Below are 21,721 nucleotides of genomic sequence, written 5' to 3' on the forward strand. Positions count from 1 at the left end.
ACGCTATCAACTTAGCTCGTTAGCATACGCTGAAGACGGACAGGTTTGTTTGGAAGTTCAGGATCTTCTAAGAAAACAACTGAGACGAGATTAAAAGTTCTTACAATATGTTGCTTTAACAAAGGAGGTTGAAAGAGACGAGTGACTGGATCACTAGTGTTTGACTAGATCATAAGTTAGTATTACTTCACTGGATCACTAGTGTTTGACTAGATCATAAGTTAGTATTACTTCACTGGATCACTAGTGTTTGACTAGATCAGAAGTTAGTATTACTTCACTGGATCACTAGTGTTTGACTAGATCATAAGTTAGTATTACTTCACTGGATCACTAGTGTTTGACTAGATCATAAGTTAGTATTACTTCACTGGATCACTGGTGTTTGACTAGATCATAAGTTAGTATTACTTCACTGGATCACTAGTGTTTGACTAGATCATAAGTTAGTATTACTTCACTGGATCACTAGTGTTTGACTAGATCATAAGTTAGTATTACTTCACTGGATCACTAGTGTTTGACTAGATCAGAAGTTAGTATTACTTCACTGGATCACTAGTGTTTGACTAGATCATAAGTTAGTATTACTTCACTGGATCACTAGTGTTTGACTAGATCAGAAGTTAGTATAACGTCGCCATAGCAACCGATCCTAACAAGCTGCACAGTTCACAGACGGACGGAGACGTAAACAACAACGAGACATAGAAGTACAAATTGACAACTTTACAGAACGTGACACTGATTGGTCGAAGTGATCATTTAAGAAATACTTGATTTATACAATAAAACATTATAAATGATCACATGCTTTAATTTAGCCTTAATTTAACTACAGTATTGTGTGACTAGTCATGCTTCACTTAATAGAGCAGTCATGGGCGTTGTTGTTGTTGTGTTGTCACCATGAGTGAGGTGTGTGTGTGTCGTTGTGTAAAAGTTGATCTGTTGTAAATCACACGCTCAAGAAACTTTGAGGTTATGGTCTGTAGCTCCACACAGTATGATTACATATGTAGTACTGTGTGTGAATGATGACGTAATGATAGTGTATGAAAACTAGTACCAAATAAAACATTGTTACTTGAACATGTGATTAATAAATGTACAAACTATTACTGAATATGAATTAATCGTATTCAAAGAGGTCATGAAATGAGTAAAGATCTGATGAAATAAATGTTTAAAAATAGCTCATATTTAGTCGTGTATTTTGCCCCAAATTTCACTTCCTTTAGTTGGTTTAAGGTCTGTTGTGACGTCATTCCAGTCACTGATGTGAAATCAAACGTCTACTGTAAACAGTCCTGACAGATGTGATCCTCGGACATCAACGTCAGGAGATTAACTTCTGATCCACGCCTGACACGAGTCTGATTGTTTTATTATATTTTTACATTCAGAGGACGTACAGTAGCAGAGCTGGTTCTTCTGTGTGGACCAGGACAGGAACATTGTGTGTGTGTGTGTGTGCGTGCGTGTGTGCGTGTGTGCGCGTGTGCGTGTGTGCGTGTGTGCGTGTGTGTGCGCGTGTGTGTGTGTGTGCACTGCAGTGCTGGCCTGAACTCCTGTGGAGAAGGTCTGGAAAACTTCCAGGAAGGAAATGAAGGAGGTTTTTCTCTCTGTGACTGTTTGTCTCACTCCGTGGTGGTCTTTCTCTCTCTCTCTCTTTCTATCTGTCGCTCTCTCTCTCTTTCTCTCTCTCTCTCTCTTTCTCTCTCTCTTTCTATCTGTCGCTCTCTCTCTCTCTCTTTCTCTCTCTCTCTCTTCCTATCTGTTGCTCTCTCTCTCTTTCTCTCTCTCTCTCTCTATGAAGCCAATCTTTTTCCTCGTTGTATATTTGCATTGTTCCGACTCCAGGGAACTTGTTGTAGATCACTAGTGTCGAAGTCGAAAAAAACAGAAAAAAGTCATCAGCTTCAGTCGTCGGTATCCTCTTGTCCTCAGTCATCACCAGGATTTCGCATGATGTCATTGGTCCTTATGTAATGACGTAATGATTGCTGCCGTCTAATGGCCGTCTCACGTCGTGAATATTTGTACGTTAAATAAAAAATAAACACGTCATCATTTTACACACACTTTATTAAAATATACTCCATAAAAAACTATGATTAAAATATAATATATGATTTTGAACCCCCAGCTTAAAAAAATGGACACAGTGCAGTTGAATATTGAAATAGTAACTATATAGATGTACATCAGTTCATCCATTTTTCTCTCAATCAAGATCATGTCGTGCCAGGAGAATCATCAAGAGAAAATATCCCATAATACAAAAAAAAACTGCTTCAATCGTTGAAAACAGTTTCTATTTATAAAAAAAAACCTTTTCCAACACTTTTGGGGATTTAAGCAACATTTTTTCATTGATTAAAAACTTTTTTATTTGTAGGAAAATATTCCTTTGATTGAATAATAAGTAAACAAAAGTAACTTCATAGTAAAAAACATACTCAAGTTTGAAGCTTAAGATTTTCATAAAAAATCAAAGATTGAAGTTATTGTACATGTAATCAACCATAAATGTTAATAAAACTGGTGCATTTTAATGAAACTATTTTCAAACGTTATCTGTTGATGGTGTCAGTGTTTCATCATCATCAGTCTTCATGCAACGTCTCGTGGACAGAAATAATGTTTATTGATCGATCCTCTGTAAGTACTTTCCTACTTAACAACTCCAGCCGTTACATTAAATCATTTCCTCAGTGATGTGTTTTCCCATCATGCTTTGTTTTTTTTTATTCATGGGTCGGCCTGTTCTGACGCGTCGCCTCTAGTGCTCAGTCGAGGACGAACTATGACCCTGGTGCTTTAAAATGAGTCTGCAGGTCTTTGACCGTCATGTTGTCCTTCAGGTTCATTTTACTTTTACACTGTTTTTATTGTTTATTGTTTATTGTATTATTTTTTTGAAATAATAGAATTCAAGATTTTCTAAATTCAAATGTCGAATCTTTAAATCACTTTATTTTTAGAAATCGAATGTGTTTAACACAGAGTTTGATATTCGAATAAAAGTAACAAATAATATCAAATTTAAAGGATAAGTTCAATATTTTCAAAATCGTAGCTTTTTTAATTCCATCTTTGACGTTAAGGTTTCGCTGAAGGCTGATAAAGTATCTCTGTATTCTGTTGGTTTTGTCTGTATTATTCTATCATAACATTTTTATATTGAATTTAAAAAGCTCCATATTGAGAAATATAGAAGTATTATTGAAGTATTTGAATTAGAATATCAAACTACTGTCCATCATGATGATGACATCATCCTCTGAACAATGCTCCTCCCATGATGCAACACTAATAGACTCAGGAACTCATTCATTCCTCATCTTATTAGATTGTTTAATTCTGAGTCTGAGGGCAGAAGTGAAAAGATGATATTATTCTATGTTTGTATCCTTTTAGGTCTTTGTGTTATTTAATTTAATTGATGCTCTTTATTTGCACTTTGTTATCTATTTGCACTTTGTTCTAGTTCTTGCTTTGATGAAACTTAACGCTGCTGTGAACTACAAACTCATTTCTTTATAAAGTCAAGCGAATCAAATCTAATCTAAACTCTACGTGTAAAACAAAAAAACCTTTTCTTAAATAATCAAATTTGTTCTTTCAATTATAAAAAAAACAAAAACTAAAAGGATTCAACCTTTTCATGGAGTAAATATTGAATGAAATGTTTGAATATTTATTCAGTTACATGTGAAATATAAAGATTATATACATAATAAAAAAATACACATAAAACTAGAAAGTGTTATAAAAACTCTTCATACCAGAGATAATATAAGAGTGAAGAAGGTGCACCAGCTCAGTCATATCTTCTCCTTCATCATCTCGTCATTTATCTTCTTCTACCTCTAGTTCGTCCAGACCTCCAGTCTCTTCTCCTTCATCATCTCGTCATTTATCTTCTTCTACTTCTAGTTCGTCCAGACCTCCAGTCTCTTCTCCTTCATCATCTCGTTATTTATCTTCTTCTACCTCTAGTTCGTCCAGACCTCCAGTCTCTTCTCCTTCATCATCTGGTCATTTATCTTCTTCTTTCTTCTAGTTCGTCCAGACCTCCAGTCTCTTCTCCTTCATCATCTCGTCATTTATCTTCTTCTACTTCTAGTTCGTCCAGACCTCCAGTCTCTTCTCCTTCATCATCTCGTCATTTATCTTCTTCTACCTCTAGTTCGTCCAGACCTCCAGTCTCTTCTCCTTCATCATCTCGTCATTTATCTTCTTCTACTTCTAGTTCGTCCAGACCTCCAGTCTCTTCTCCTTCATCATCTCGTTATTTATCTTCTTCTACTTCTAGTTTGTCCAGACCTCCAGTCTCTTCTCCTTCATCATCTCGTCATTTATCTTCTTCTACCTCTAGTTCGTCCAGACCTCCAGTCTCTTCTCCTTCATCATCTCGTCATTTATCTTCTTCTACTTCTAGTTCGTCCAGACCTCCAGTCTCTTCTCCTTCATCATCTCGTCATTTATCTTCTTCTACTTCTAGTTCGTCCAGACCTCCAGTCTCTTCTCCTTCATCATCTCGTCATTTATCTTCTTCTACTTCTAGTTCGTCCAGACCTCCAGTCTCTTCTCCTTCATCATCTCGTCATTTATCTTCTTCTACCTCTAGTTTGTCCAGACCTCCAGTCTCTTCTCCTTCATCATCTCGTCATTTATCTTCTTCTTTCTTCTAGTTCGTCCAGACCTCCAGTCTCTTCTCCTTCATCATCTCGTCATTTATCTTCTTCTTTCTTCTAGTTCGTCCAGACCTCCAGTCTCTTCTCCTTCATCATCTCGTCATTTATCTTCTTCTACTTCTAGTTCGTCCAGACCTCAGGTCTCTTCTCCTTCATCATCTGGTCATTTATCTTCTTCTTTCTTCTAGTTCGTCCAGACCTCCAGTCTCTTCTCCTTCATCATCTCGTCATTTATCTTCTTCTTTCTTCTAGTTCGTCCAGACCTCCAGTCTCTTCTCCTTCATCATCTCGTCATTTATCTTCTTCTTTCTTCTATTTCGTCCAGACCTCCAGTCTCTTCTCCTTCATCATCTCGTCATTTATCTTCTTCTACCTCTAGTTCGTCCAGACCTCCAGTCTCTTCTCCTTCATCATCTCGTCATTTATCTTCTTCTACTTCTAGTTCGTCCAGACCTCCAATCTCTTCTCCTTCATCATCTCGTCATTTATCTTCTTCTACCTCTAGTTCGTCCAGACCTCCAGTCTCTTCTCCTTCATCATCTCGTTATTTATCTTCTTCTACCTCTAGTTCGTCCAGACCTCCAGTCTCTTCTCCTTCATCATCTGGTCATTTATCTTCTTCTTTCTTCTAGTTCGTCCAGACCTCCAGTCTCTTCTCCTTCATCATCTCGTCATTTATCTTCTTCTTTCTTCTAGTTCGTCCAGACCTCCAGTCTCTTCTCCTTCATCATCTCGTCATTTATCTTCTTCTTTCTTCTATTTCGTCCAGACCTCCAGTCTCTTCTCCTTCATCATCTCGTCATTTATCTTCTTCTACCTCTAGTTCGTCCAGACCTCCAGTCTCTTCTCCTTCATCATCTCGTCATTTATCTTCTTCTACTTCTAGTTCGTCCAGACCTCCAATCTCTTCTCCTTCATCATCTCGTCATTTATCTTCTTCTACCTCTAGTTCGTCCAGACCTCCAGTCTCTTCTCCTTCATCATCTCGTCATTTATCTTCTTCTACTTCTAGTTCGTCCAGACCTCCAGTCTCTTCTCCTTCATCATCTCGTCATTTATCTTCTTCTACTTCTAGTTCGTCCAGACCTCCAGTCTCTTCTCCTTCATCATCTCGTCATTTATCTTCTTCTACTTCTAGTTCGTCCAGACCTCCAGTCTCTTCTCCTTCATCATCTCGTCATTTATCTTCTTCTACTTCTAGTTCGTCCAGACCTCCAGTCTCTTCTCCTTCATCATCTCGTCATTTATCTTCTTCTACCTCTAGTTCGTCCAGACCTCCAGTCTCTTCTCCTTCATCATCTCGTCATTTATCTTCTTCTACCTCTAGTTCGTCCAGACCTCCAGTCTCTTCTCCTTCATCATCTCGTCATTTATCTTCTTCTACTTCTAGTTCGTCCAGACCTCCAGTCTCTTCTCCTTCATCATCTCGTTATTTATCTTCTTCTACCTCTAGTTCGTCCAGACCTCCAGTCTCTTCTCCTTCATCATCTCGTTATTTATCTTCTTCTACTTCTAGTTCGTCCAGACCTCCAGTCTCTTCTCCTTCATCATCTCGTCATTTATCTTCTTCTACTTCTAGTTCGTCCAGACCTCCAGTCTCTTCTCCTTCATCATCTCGTTATTTATCTTCTTCTACCTCTAGTTCGTCCAGACCTCCAGTCTCTTCTCCTTCATCATCTCGTTATTTATCTTCTTCTACCTCTAGTTCGTCCAGACCTCCAGTCTCTTCTCCTTCATCATCTCGTCATTTATCTTCTTCTACTTCTAGTTCGTCCAGACCTCCAGTCTCTTCTCCTTCATCATCTCGTTATTTATCTTCTTCTACCTCTAGTTCGTCCAGACCTCCAGTCTCTTCTCCTTCATCATCTCGTTATTTATCTTCTTCTACCTCTAGTTCGTCCAGACCTCCAGTCTCTTCTCCTTCATCATCTCGTTATTTATCTTCTTCTACCTCTAGTTCGTCCAGACCTCCAGTCTCTTCTCCTTCATCATCTCGTTATTTATCTTCTTCTACTTCTAGTTCGTCCAGACCTCCAGTCTCTTCTCCTTCATCATCTCGTCATTTATCTTCTTCTTTCTTCTAGTTCGTTGACGTCTCTTCTGCAAAACTGGCTCCAAAAATAGGAAGCATTTTTTCAAAAACATGATCTTCTACCGTTGACTTCTCTCCGGCAACAAAGACTCTTCTCGACAAACAAACTGCCACAAACAAAGATGCTATTCTCAGAGGGTTATTTTAGGAACACTAAGAATAACTGAACACAAATGAAATCACGAGAGCGGCGTCAGCTGCTGGACATGTTCTCGCTGAAGTTGACGATCAGTTTACGACGATGAATCTTTGACTTTTATTTGATCTGCTCAAGGACGTTTACATCATGAGGTCAGACTTTATATCCCAGTGTTGAAGACGGTAAAAAACCTATAATAATCTATAGATGATGAATTGTTAAACCATGTTCAAATGTATTGTCATTTTCATAAAATAACCTGACGAAAATAACCCATGTCTCTAGTTCAACACTGAACAAAACTGACCACAAACTGTTTTCTTCAACTGAGAAAAATCTCTAAACTCAGGAAAATGTTATAATCCATGAGTTTGTGTCGTTTACACTATTGAAACAGTTTATATAGTGTCTAAACCAGAAGGATGTGTCTCACCTGTAGTTCATACAAAACTCTGAGAATTCTGAGCCGCTCTAGTAGAAGAACTCACATTTCTCCTTCAAACTCTTCACTGGCTGCCAGTTTCTTTCTTTTCAGTGGGCGGAGCTTAAGATCATTTTCTAATGTCAATATTTCTATAAAAAGAATACGTAAAAATAGAGTCACACATCACAACAACACACACTGATGATACAATAGAGTCACATATCACAACAACACACACACACTGATGATACAATAGAGTCACACATCACATCACAACAACACACACACACACACACTGATAATACAATAGAGTCACACATCACAACAACAACACACACACACACACACAGATGATACAATAGAGTCACACGTCACAAACACACACACTGATGATACAATAGAGTCACACGTCACAAACACACACACTGATGATACAATAGAATCACACGTCACAACGCACACACTGATGATACAATAGAATCACACATCACAAACACACACACTGATGATAAAATAGAATCACACGTCACAAACACACACACTGATGATACAATAGAATCACACGTCACAAACACACACACTGATGATACAATAGAATCACACGTCACAAACGCACACACTGATGATACAATATAATCACACGTCACAAACACACACACTGATGATACAATAGAATCACACGTCACAAACGCACGCACTGATGATACAATAGAATCACACGTTCACAAACACACACTGATGATACAATAGAATCACACATCACAAACACACACACTGATGATACAATGGATTCACACACACACACACACACAGATGATACAATAGAGTCACACATCACAAACACACACACACTGATGATACAATAGAATCACACGTCACAAACACACACACACACACACACACATACACACTTTAGTTCAACTTTAATAAAGTACATTAACGTCTTTTTCTATCACTTTCACGTCGAAGCTAAACTATCAAGCGCTGCCTCCAACAATGTCACCATATGGCTTCACAGTTCTTGCCAAGACATTTTTCAAGTCTCGTAATGTTTGCGCGTCGACCACTAAACGTACACCAACAAAGTGTGTGTATTTTCCACTCACTACATCCTCTACTCGCCCACACTTTTCCTTCTGACGCTTCGGACAATGTGCTGAACATGCGGTTTTGAGATCATGTGCCTCAGTGAAGCTCGCTGTGGATCCATCATCAGTCTGAAGGTCGTTTCTGTGGGATCTTCTCTGAGATTCCACTCCTTGTGTTTGAGAGATTTATTTCACCGAAGCGTCGCCTCCGTCTCGTCTCACCCCGTGACCCGTCGAGCTGCCTGACCCCACGCTGACCCCCCGGTCTGAGCTGGATCACAGGAGGGTCACGGAGCAGCAGCTGAAGTAGAGTCTCCAGTTGATAACGGTTGATTCTGAACGTTGTCTGAGACGAGAAGTTAATGTTTGGTGAACTTGTGAAACGCAAACATGGCTCAAACCTCTCGATGGATTAGTTACACATTTACCAGCTTGTGACGCGTTCATTGCTTCGAGCGGAAAATAGTTCCCATACTTTAACTATGACCTTAAGATCATCTTCTTTGAATCTGAAACCTACTGGAACTACTGAGCGACATCAGAGAGGAGCCGCCGGCGCGTCGCGATATCACCGAATCAATAATAAATCCACCTCCTTGTACACGCACACATAACACTTTATAAATGACGCTAACAACTTAGCTCGTTAGCGTTATCTTCTAAGAAAACAACTGAGACGAGATGAAAAGTTCTTACAATATGTTGCTTTAACAAAGGAGGTTGAAAGAGACGAGTGACTGGATCACTAGTGTTTGACTAGATCATAAGTTAGTATTACTTCACTGGATCACTAGTGTTTGACTAGATCACAAGTTAGTATTACTTCACTGGATCACTAGTGTTTGACTAGATCAGAAGTTAGTATTACTTCACTGGATCACTAGTGTTTGACTAGATCAGAAGTTAGTATTACTTCACTGGATCACTAGTGTTTGACTAGATCATAAGTTAGTATTACTTCACTGGATCACTAGTGTTTGACTAGATCATAAGTTAGTATTACTTCACTGGATCACTAGTGTTTGACTAGATCATAAGTTAGTATTACTTCACTGGATCACTAGTGTTTGACTAGATCATAAGTTAATATTACTTCACTGGATCACTAGTGTTTGACTAGATCATAAGTTAGTATTACTTCACTGGATCACTAGTGTTTGACTAGATCATAAGTTAGTATTACTTCACTGGATCACTAGTGTTTGACTAGATCATAAGTTAGTATTACTTCACTGGATCACTAGTGTTTGACTAGATCATAAGTTAGTATTACTTCACTGGATCACTAGTGTTTGACTAGATCATAAGTTAGTATTACTTCACTGGATCACTAGTGTTTGACTAGATCATAAGTTAGTATTACTTCACTGGATCACTAGTGTTTGACTAGATCTTAAGTTAGTATTACTTCACTGGATCACTAGTGTTTGACTAGATCATACGTTAGTATTACTTCACTGGATCACTAGTGTTTGACTAGATCATAAGTTAGTATTACTTCACTGGATCACTAGTGTTTGACTAGATCATAAGTTAGTATTACTTCACTGGATCACTAGTGTTTGACTAGATCATAAGTTAGTATTACTTCACTGGATCACTAGTGTTTGACTAGATCATAAGTTAGTATTACTTCACTGGATCACTAGTGTTTGACTAGATCATAAGTTAGTATTACTTCACTGGATCACTAGTGTTTGACTAGATCAGAAGTTAGTATAACTTCACTGGATCACTAGTGTTTGACTAGATCATAAGTTAGTATTACTTCACTGGATATACTGAGCTAAGACGCGTCACCATAGCAACCGAGCCTAACAAGCTGCACAGTTCACAGACGGACGGAGACGTAAACAACAACGAGACATAGAAGTACAAATTGACAACTTTACAGAACGTGACACTGATTGATCGAAGTGAACATTTAAGAAATGATCGATTTATACAAAAAAAATTATCACATGTTGTCCATATGTATATAGAGCGTGACAATATCGCGATATCAATATTTTTCGATACATCGTGCAGCCCTAATGCAAATTTTACCAGATAATGTCATTTTAAATGGCACTAAACCATTAATGAATAAAGATCTAAACCTTTTCTCAGAATGTTGTCCAGCAAACACATGTATGACTTGATCTGTGACGTGATTGGCTCCAGCAGCAGCTGCTCTGACTCACGGGTTGGACGAGAGAGGACATTTGACGATATTTTTCCTGGTCTGGCGCAAACGTGTGGATGACGAAGTTGGCAGCCGTTCTCAGGCGTGACCCAGATCCAGCAGTGAGCGCCGAGATGAAGAGGGTCTCGAGAAGGTTCTGGATGAGGTGTTCTGGAGTCCTGGCTCGACCCGGGAGTCCAAGTGACGCGATGCTGTGAAAGCCTTAAAAGCTTTTGGGAAATGGATATTCCAGTCAGTGCTGCCAAGAGTGTTGTGTGAGAAACACCCGCGGCTGGAAGCCTGAGTGGCATCAGTGCCATGAGTCAGTTTCACACGTCATCAGAGTTTACTTCAGATAAACACGTGGACTTACAGGACGTCTGTAGTTCGAGTCTCTGGCTCTTCATACGACATACAAACGAATGCATCAGAGTCAACCTGTACATCAAAATATGTTTATCCTCAGGAATCAGTTGGTACAATATGTATCACGATACATGGTTAACGATACTATATATCGTGATCGTGTAGTAACAAGTATATATGTGTGTAATATTGTCCAGTACTTGACTCTGGTGTTGTGATAGTGTAGTAACAAGTATACAGTATATGTGTAGTATTGTCCAGTACTTGACTCTGGTGTTGTGATAGTGTAGTAACAAGGATATATGTGTAGTATTGTCCAGTACTTGACTCTGGTGTTGTGATAGTGTAGTAACAAGTATATATGTGTAGTATTGTCCAGTACTTGACTCTGGTGTTGTGATAGTGTAGTAACAAGTATATATGTGTAGTATTGTCCAGTACTTGACTCTGGTGTTGTGATAGTGTAGTAACAAGTATATATGTGTAGTATTGTCCAGTACTTGACTCTGGTGTTGTGATAGTGTAGTAACAAGTATACAGTATATGTGTAGTATTGTCCAGTACTTGACTCTGGTGTTGTGATAGTGTAGTAACAAGGATATATGTGTAGTATTGTCCAGTACTTGACTCTGGTGTTGTGATAGTGTAGTAACAAGTATATATGTGTAGTATTGTCCAGTACTTGACTCTGGTGTTGTGATAGTGTAGTAACAAGTATATATGTGTAGTATTGTCCAGTACTTGACTCTGGTGTTGTGATAGTGTAGTAACAAGTGTATATGTGTAGTATGGACTCACTGTATCCTCTTGTCCTCAGTCATCATTCTTCCATTTGCTGTGGAGGATGTAATGACTGCTGCCATCTAGAGGCCGGAAGTTTAATAGCAACACACGAACAAATTCAGTGAATATTCGCGTGTTAATTGTTTGTTTAAATGTTGTTATTTTATTCTATACATGCTTTATTGAAATATACCAACAATACCTTTTTGAATATTAACAACATTATGAGTATTTTTCTTCAATATTTAGGTTCATCTGTATCTTCAGTGTTCACAAGTAAAAATACTCAGAATATCAAAGTCATGGAAGCGTAAAAAAATAAATCATTATTGGTTAATTATAGGCTTTGAATTCTGCTACAGTTCTGATCCAGTCGTTGGTTCAACTCCAGTCCAGAGCTTCCACTAAACCTGGAAGCTCCTATAGCTTTTCCTGCTGATACTGCAATATATATGAAGAATACATATTGGATGAGGGAGTCGTGGTAAAGATCACCTATAGAAGTCGACGCACATTCACTTTGATGAAACTCGGTTCTTCCTCGAGTAAATGAATATATGCTGCGATATTACTGCGATATTACTGCGATATTACCGCCCGTCACTCATGGTTGACGTACAGGAAGTTGACGAGCTGTCACTGCCCACGTCGGCGACGGTTCCTTCCTGAAGACGATGTTTCCAGATAAGAAAATGAAACTCGTAGAATTCTGCTGATCCTGTCATGTTGCTTTTCAACGAGCGTTAAAGAGAAGAAGACGAGAGTCTCATGTGTTCGTAGAGCGAGGGATGAAGAAAGTGGTTTTAAAGTGCGAGCGAAACAATGGAGACGAGTTGAACTCTGAGGAGAAGGTCGACGTCGCTCTCACGGATGAGTAACTCTCGGAGCATCAAATACGTTCGCTCGTCCCTCGGCTGTCATTCTAAAGACGAGTGTTTTCCCCGGAGTGAGCGGCGACCACGAAACACACTTTACGTCATATTTCCTCACGACTGTCTTCAGTTCATCACGGCCTCCACGTCTCTCTCTCGGATGTCGTCGCTCAGAGATTCTCTTCTCTGGTCTGAAGATGGAGGCGAAGATTAAAGTGTTGGCGAGAATGGAGAGAACTTTTCATGAACCAGTTTGCGGTTGTCATGGCAACGTTCGGAGAACAGTTGGAATCTGCAGTGAGTGTTTGTCGGTCATGAAAGACTAGAACCGTGTCTCAAATCACATACTTGTGTACTTAAAGTTAGTATTTTTACTGCATAAGTGCGACTCAATTCTTAGTGTGTGAAATGTAGTGCTCCATGTACACTGAAATACTTGAACACACACAAAACTGAGTGTGTATCGATGGACACTTTCTACACTAAACGACTCCATCTTAGTGACGTTGACGTTGTAAACGGAAGTTACATCATATATATATATATATATATATATATATATATGTGTTTATATACTTCCAGGTGTATTTTCAGCAGCAGTATGAGGACGACACGTCTTCGCTGCTGATACCGGCGTAAATATCTTGTCAATATTTCTCATATTTCTTGAAATGAAACGAGCTGCCAGCAGGTGGCGATAGTGTTCCTACAGCTGGTTGAAATCAATGTTTAATAGTAGTAGAAGAAGCTGTCGCGTCATTTCCTGTTAGTGTGTAGCAGCAGAGTTTGATTTGATACATACTATCTGTGGAGGATTAGTTCCTAGTTAGTACGTACACTATCCTGATGATACTAACTTTAAGTGCACTAAGAGAAGATTGAGACACAGCATAGAACTACTCTTTGACGTGCGTCAAGTACTACATGAGTATTCATGAGTATTATGATGAAATGTTACCTTTTGTGTATTATTGAGTAAGTGATGATGCTTCTTTCTATTCGTCTATTCCGCCTCTATTTCTGCTAAACTTGTTGTTTAATTTCCATCTTAGATGATGTTTATCCCTAAATACTCCTTTTTTTAATTGATTTTTTTTGTGTAATTTGTTGTTGTGTTATCTTCCTTTCTCACTTTGACCACCAAAAACCACCTCATTTTTAAATAAGTACTGACTTTCTACATCATAGTTGAACCTTACCTTGAATTTATTAATTCACAATCTCACTTTTATTATGTTTTCTTTTAATTAATCAACATTCAAAAGCAACATCCTTCTCTTTATCTCTTATTAATATGACCGTTATTTTGTTTGATATTTTTGAATTCTTTTGACTTTTTTGACGTTTTGCATTTAGTTTTATTTTATTTACCATTGTTATAAATACCACATATGCCTGACAAGATGATATATTTTAATTTCTTCTTGATACATGTGTTGATAAAACTTTGATTTCATTCATCAAACACTTATTTAATTTCAAAGTAAAGCGTAAAATCCGAGCAGTTGTTCCAGTTCAGGCTGTTCTGAGCGTCTTTATACGCCGACGACATCATGTTCTTTCTGGAAGACGAACAAGAGCCTCGGGCTCTGATCGGTTGATGTTTTATGACACGACTGTCACGGCCGAGTCGTTTCTTAACGGTCAGTCCGTTGGTAGGAAATGTTCGAGTGTGACTGTGTCTGGATTGATTCTGGCCGAGTGACCCGGTCTGGGTGACCCCGGTCCGGCAAAACCAGACTCTGTGACCCAGATTGCAGAGTTGAAGTAGAATTAACATTTGAGTTTAAATCTCTCATGTTTGGTTCTTGAGGTTTTGTAAAAGAATCACACGTATGAAAATGAAAACCTGGATTTATGCAGCAAGTTTGATTCCTGGAAAGATTATAAGTTAGTAATAACTGAGTTGTACGTCAGAGTTTGTGAGAAGTGAAGTATCAGAAGAAGAGATGAAGAGTCAAGAATGTTGGAGGTGAAGAAGACAAAAACATGAACGAATGCCAGTATATGCATGTTGATTGAAGAAATGGAATAATTGTATTTTATATATATTTTAATTCAAATATAAACCACTGCAAAAAAAAAACGAATCTATATTTAAGTTGATCAATATTTTCTTACAGCCCTAGTATATATATGTATATATATATATATATGTATGTATATATCATATGAAGGAAAGGTTTTCTCTCTGAACATTATTTTTATGCTGAGTTTGAAAACGTTTTTCATTCGTTGTTTTCTCTCTTAACTTGATGTCGACCCAGTTTCTGATCCACTTGAAACGAGTGTGAAGTTTAAATCGGGCCGACTGCACAATAAAAAGCTCTTCCAGGTTACGAGAGAGCGCCCCCTACTGTTGATGACAAGCAGGGTTTGGTTTCTCACTATATACAGTATATCTCATTTATTTCTTCTTAACGTTTTTAATGACATTACGTTGTCGTGACAACGTGATGGACGAACAAAACCTCTTGATTCTGGATTCATCGAACGTCCTCCTGACCCTTGTTCTCTCGTGTTCCCTCCAGACCGTGGACATCCACAAGGAGAAGGTGGCCCGCCGCGAGATCGGCATCCTGACCACCAACAAGAACACGGCGAGGACCCACAAGATCATCGCCCCCGGCAACATGGAGCGCCCCGTCAGGTACATCAGGAAGCCCATCGACTACACCGTGCTGGACGACGTGGGCCACGGCGTGAAGGTGAGAAATAAAACGACTGTTTCTTCTCGTTCTCGTCCTCCTGTCCTGGAGCTCCCACTCATCTGCAGCCAGACCCTGCAGGAATGTTCCTGAGCGTGTGGGCTGATGGAGCACGTGGGTGGAGAAGATTACATCACGCCGCTCTCAGAACATGAGTGTAACCAGCTGTGAGATGCATCTGCGAGATGTTTCTCTACCAGATTAGATGTTTCTATTAGATGTTGCTGCTCCTCCCCCCGTTCTGTCCATCTGCTGCACGATCAATAGATCTGTCGCTTCTTCTCATGATGAGATGGAGAGAAGTTCAATAGATCTGTAGCTTCTTCTCATGACGAGATGGAGAGAAGTTCAATAGAGCTGTAGCTTCTTCTCATGACGAGATGGAGAGAAGATCAATAGATCTGTAGCTTCTTCTCATGACGAGATGGAGAGAAGTTCAATAGAGCTATAGCTTCTTCTCATGACAAGATGGAGAGAAGATCAATAGATCTGTAGCTTCTTCTCATGACGAGATGGAGAGAAGTTCAATAGAGCTGTAGCTTCTTCTCATGACGAGATGGAGAGAAGTTCAATAGATCTGTAGCTTCTTCTCATGGCGAGATGGAGAGAAGATCAATAGATCTGTAGCTTCTTCTCATGACGAGATGGAGAGACGTTCAATAGATCTGTAGCTTCTTCTCATGATGAGATGGAGAGAAGTTCAATAGATCTGTAGCTTCTTCTCATGGCGAGATGGAGAGAAGATCAATAGATCTGTAGCTTCTTCTCATGACGAGATGGAGAGACGTTCAATAGATCTGTAGCTTCTTCTCATGATGAGATGGAGAGAAGTTCAATAGATCTGTAGCTTCTTCTCAGGACGAGATGGAGAGAAGATCAGTAGATCTGTAGCTTCTTCTCATGATGAGATGGAGAGAAGTTCAATAGATCTGTAGCTTCTTCTCATGACGAGATGGAGAGAAGATCAATAGATCTGTAGCTTCTTCTCATGACGAGATGGAGAGAAGTTCAATAGATCTGTAGCTTCTTCTCATGATGAGATGGAGAGAAGTTCAATAGAGCTATAGCTTCTTCTCATGACAAGATGGAGAGAAGATCAATAGATCTGTAGCTTCTTCTCATGACGAGATGGAGAGAAGTTCAATAGAGCTGTAGCTTCTTCTCATGACGAGATGGAGAGAAGTTCAATAGATCTGTAGCTTCTTCTCATGGCGAGATGGAGAGAAGATCAATAGATCTGTAGCTTCTTCTCATGACGAGATGGAGAGACGTTCAATAGATCTGTAGCTTCTTCTCATGATGAGATGGAGAGAAGTTCAATAGATCTGTAGCTTCTTCTCATGGCGAGATGGAGAGAAGATCAATAGATCTGTAGCTTCTTCTCATGACGAGATGGAGAGACGTTCAATAGATCTGTAGCTTCTTCTCATGATGAGATGGAGAGAAGTTCAATAGATCTGTAGCTTCTTCTCATGACGAGATGGAGAGAAGATCAATAGATCTGTAGCTTCTTCTCATGACGAGATGGAGAGAAGATCAATAGATCTGTAGCTTCTTCTCATGACGAGATGGAGAGAAGATCAATAGATCTGTAGCTTCTTCTCATGATGAGATGGAGAGAAGATCAATAGATCTGTAGCTTCTTCTCATGACGAGATGGAGAGAAGTTCAATAGATCTGTAGCTTCTTCTCATGACGAGATGGAGAGAAGTTCAATAGATCTGTAGCTTCTTCTCATGACGAGATGGAGAGAAGATCAATAGATCTGTAGCTTCTTCTCATGACGAGATGGAGAGAAGTTCAATAGATCTGTAGCTTCTTCTCATGATGAGATGGAGAGAAGTTCAATAGATCTGTAGCTTCGTCTCATGATGAGATGGAGAGAAGATCAATAGATCTGTAGCTTCTTCTCATGACGAGATGGAGAGAAGATCAGTAGATCTGTAGCTTCTTCTCATGATGAGATGGAGAGAAGTTCAATAGATCTGTAGCTTCGTCTCAGGACGAGATGGAGAGAAGATCAGTAGATCTGTAGCTTCTTCTCATGATGAGATGGAGAGAAGTTCAATAGATCTGTAGCTTCTTCTCATGACGAGATGGAGAGAAGTTCAATAGATCTGTAGCTTCTTCTCATGATGAGATGGAGAGAAGTTCAATAGATCTGTAGCTTCTTCTCATGATGAGATGGAGAGAAGTTCAATAGATCTGTAGCTTCTTCTCATGATGAGATGGAGAGAAGTTCAATAGATCTGTAGCTTCTTCTCAGGACGAGATGGAGAGAAGATCAGTAGATCTGTAGCTTCTTCTCATGATGAGATGGAGAGAAGTTCAATAGATCTGTAGCTTCTTCTCATGACGAGATGGAGAGAAGATCAGTAGATCTGTAGCTTCTTCTCATGACGAGATGGAGAGAAGATCAGTAGATCTGTAGCTTCTTCTCATGATGAGATGGAGAGAAGTTCAATAGATCTGTAGCTTCTTCTCATGACGAGATGGAGAGAAGATCAGTAGATCTGTAGCTTCTTCTCATGACGAGATGGAGAGAAGTTCAATAGATCTGTAGCTTCTTCTCGGGACTAGATGGAGAGAAGTTCAATAGATCTGTAGCTTCTTCTCATGATGAGATGGAGAGAAGTTCAATAGATCTGTAGCTTCTTCTCGGGACTAGATGGAGAGAAGTTCAATAGATCTGTAGCTTCTTCTCATGATGAGATGGAGAGAAGTTCAATAGATCTGTAGCTTCTTCTCATGATGAGATGGAGAGAAGATCAGTAGATCTGTAGCTTCTTCTCATGATGAGATGGAGAGAAGTTCAATAGATCTGTAGCTTCTTCTCGGGACTAGATGGAGAGAAGTTCAATAGATCTGTAGCTTCTTCTCATGATGAGATGGAGAGAAGTTCAATAGATCTGTAGCTTCTTCTCATGACGAGATGGAGAGAAGATCAATAGATCTGTAGCTTCTTCTCGGGACTAGATGGAGAGAAGATCAATAGATCTGTCGCTTCTTCTCATGATGAGATGGAGAGAAGTTTCCTCCATAACCATGAGAAAGATACGTTAGATCCTCAGAATATTTAGTGGTTGACCTGAACATTTCACATCACGTTTTTTTATTGAAATGTTGTTTTTTTAAGCATTAAAATATGTAGTTTTAAATATATATAATTAGTTTCTTTATTAAAGTCTCTTTTCTAATAGTTTAATTTTAAAAATTGGATATATTTCAATTAATTAATGCATTTCTACTGTATAGTTTAATATTTTAACTCTGATAATTCAATATTACATTGTATTAATTGAATATTTTGTTCAGTCATGGTCTTTTAACTGCCATATATAAATATATAAAAGTTGGTATAATGATGTCAGACGACTATCACACTGCTGTCAATCATCCACGAGCAACAATCCGTCGCATAATAATGTTGAATTTATGAATTTATTAATAGATCAAACTCTTTGGAAAAAGATTATGTGAAAATATTCAATTTATTCAAAAATAATTCAACCCTTTCAATACAGACATTGTTCAAGTCAATGTTAATTAAAACAATTAAATGCTTAAAAACATTAAAACAACATTAAAACTATCGTTCATCTCAGAGGTCACCAGGTCATTCTGATGATGTCATTTCCTGACATTCATCCTATCGTCCTCCGTCTCCAGCATCAGCCAATCAATGACCCGTCAGTCAGATTGGATTGACAGCCGTCACTGCGGCGTCGCTTGTATTCAGGAGGTCCGATGGATCCTGTCGTTCACGATGATCCCGGCGGGCCTGAGAAAAGTTCTTAGTACCGGTCCAAACTGTCAATCACCCGTCATCGACCAGGACCCCGTGGTCCATCGATACTCAACATCAATACTCAACATTATTGTACAGGATGTTCGATCTACTGCTTCAAGACTCGATGGTGAGATCATGTTGACGACGGGTCAGTGGGATCATCTCCAGCAGGTTCACTGAGAACACACGTCTGGACGGACATGATGGATCAGGATGTTTCTGGGTCTGACAAGAACGACGTCAGATGATGATAATCTCATCAAACCATGATTAGAAATCCTGTCGTGCTTTTATTCTTTACGATGGTTTTGTTCCTGTGAGCAGCTCGTGTCTGGAAGGTTCTATACAAGGCTGCACGATATCGGAAATATGTGCGATATTCGATATCAGTGTCTTGAATCGCGATATCGATATTAATGCGATGTTTTTTTTCTTTCACCTAAAAATGTAGCCGCGTGCTCGAGCGAGTACTGTAGTGTAGTTTAAAGAAGGAAAACGATGATATTTCCTTTTCGTTTATTTCAACGCTTCGGTGTCGACATGATGGTAGAAAAATATCTCTTATAAAGCTCAGTCTCGCGGGACTTGCATCAGTTTCCCGCCAAACTGAGCGACATCAGAGAGGAGCCGCCGGCGCGTCGTGATATCACCAAATCAATAATAAATCCTTGAACACGCACACATAACACTTTATAAATGACGCTAACAACTTAGCTCGTTAGCATACGGTGAAGACGGACAGGTTTACACTTGTTTATAACACTTTATAAATGACGCTAACAACTTAGCTCGTTAGCATACGGTGAAGACGGACAGGTTTACACTTGTTTATAACACTTTATAAATGACGCTAACAACTTAGCTCGTTAGCATACGGTGAAGACGGACAGGTTTGTTTGGAAGTTCACGATCTTATAAGAAAAAAACTGAGACGAGATGAAAAGTTTACTGATTCAGAAAATCAAACTATTTGTTTAAAAAAAAATTAAAAATCATGAATTTAGTAAATATTCTATTCCATAATGAAAAAACTAATTCTACCTATTCAATTATTTGATGCTTAAACGATATGAATACAATCCAATTATTTTATTTCCACTTTATTGAAATATCATACAAATAAGAATAATAAATATTAAATAATATATATAATCATAATAAATTAAACGTGAGTTGAAAGCCACAAAATAAAATTGATACAGTTCTGTTGAAACACGATACCGTGTCATGAAAATAAGTATAATAAATATAAAATAATGTATATATAATAATAATAAATTAATATAAAATTGATACAGTTCTGTTGAAACACAGTGTCATGAAAAGAATATTGCGATATATTCAAGTCTATGGATATTTTCACCGTGGCTTCCAGGATCTTGTTGGTCTCTGGTCAGATTTCTCAGCATCTGCAGGACCTCAGGTCCGAGCGAGATCGATCCGACCTTCACGAACATCACCAACATCACATGAATCCTTCACGTGTGAGACGCTATCGTCTCTCGTGAGTTCAGACAGAAGCTCCGTGACCCAGATCTTCTCGCTGTGAGGACCTGTGAGGACTGGCTTCCAAGCATCAGCTCCACATTGGACCTTCTCTCTGAAGATGATTTCCTCTGAACTCTCTTCTGCGGCGATGTTTCTGCCGAGGCCTCCTGGGAAGATGCATAATAGATGAGCCACTTGACTGCAGTTGTCGAGATAAACCCACGGCTCGACATATTCTCTCTGACATGGATCCACACGACATGCTGTTGGAGTCGTTGAAATGATCTTCAGCCTGAATGTAAACGAATGCTCTTCGTAATCAGAGAACAGATACAATGTAGCGTCAGATTTCACATTTAAAAAGTTCAACCAAGACATTAACTTGTTCAGTATTCAACGGCACTGTATCAACATTATATATATATTATATTTGTATATTATTTATATTATTAGCATCCAGCATTCAGATATTCACTGTTTGTTAATTTTTGTGTATCAATTCAACTTCCGGCCTCTAGATGGCAGCAGTCATGGCGTCCTCCACTGCTAGAAGAACAATTCAATGACTGAGGACGAGAGGATACTGTGACTACAGCAGCTTCTAAAGCTGATGTTTGGACATATTTTGGTTTCAAAACAAACGAAAGCAGTTACAACTGAGGACGAGAGGATACAGTGCGTCCAGCAGCTTTTAAAGCTGATGTTTGGACATATTTTGTTTTGAAAACAAATTAAAAGTAGTCAAGGAATGTTCAGAAGAAGAAAATTCTGAACAATATTTATTCTAATGAAACTTGTATGTGTTTTTATTTTTGAAAGATTGAGAGTTTGTTGCTTTGAAAAACATCTACGAAACACGTGCATCAGTTAAATGCTGAAGATTCAGACGTGAGATGTTGTGAAGTAGATGATATAAGAGTGAGATAAAGATCTGACTCAGGGTGTGGTCGCCTCCACTTCTTCCAATGTTTTTCTAAATGTCGTGACTTGTGTCTAAACTTCTCTGTGACGTTCTCTCTCTCTCTCTCTCTCTCTCGCCCACGCTAAGTGGCTAAAAGCAAAGGTAAGTTGTTTGTCAAATGACCCGTTTTGCTTCGATCCATT

At 38.9% G+C, this 21,721-nt stretch overlaps 1 protein-coding gene across 8 annotated transcripts in view; it reads left to right on the forward strand.

The window, feature by feature from the left end:
• abi1a (abl interactor 1a) overlaps positions 1–21,721 on the forward strand; it is a 68,807-nt gene that overhangs the window by 25,663 nt on the left and 21,423 nt on the right. For 6 of the 8 annotated variants that reach the window (XM_087788448.1, XM_087788450.1, XM_087788454.1 and 3 more), the window contains exons 3-4: positions 15,163–15,339; positions 21,666–21,680. In XM_087788448.1, coding sequence (XP_087644574.1) covers positions 15,163–15,339; positions 21,666–21,680 — 192 coding nt within the window. The remainder of the gene's footprint in view (positions 1–15,162; positions 15,340–21,665; positions 21,681–21,721) is intronic. The other 2 variants (XM_087788449.1, XM_087788452.1) reach the window with 1 other exon arrangement.

Source organism: Callionymus lyra, chromosome 4, assembly GCF_982586985.1.
Source record: "Callionymus lyra chromosome 4, fCalLyr1.hap1.1, whole genome shotgun sequence".
Classification (NCBI taxonomy): domain Eukaryota; kingdom Metazoa; phylum Chordata; class Actinopteri; order Syngnathiformes; family Callionymidae; genus Callionymus; species Callionymus lyra.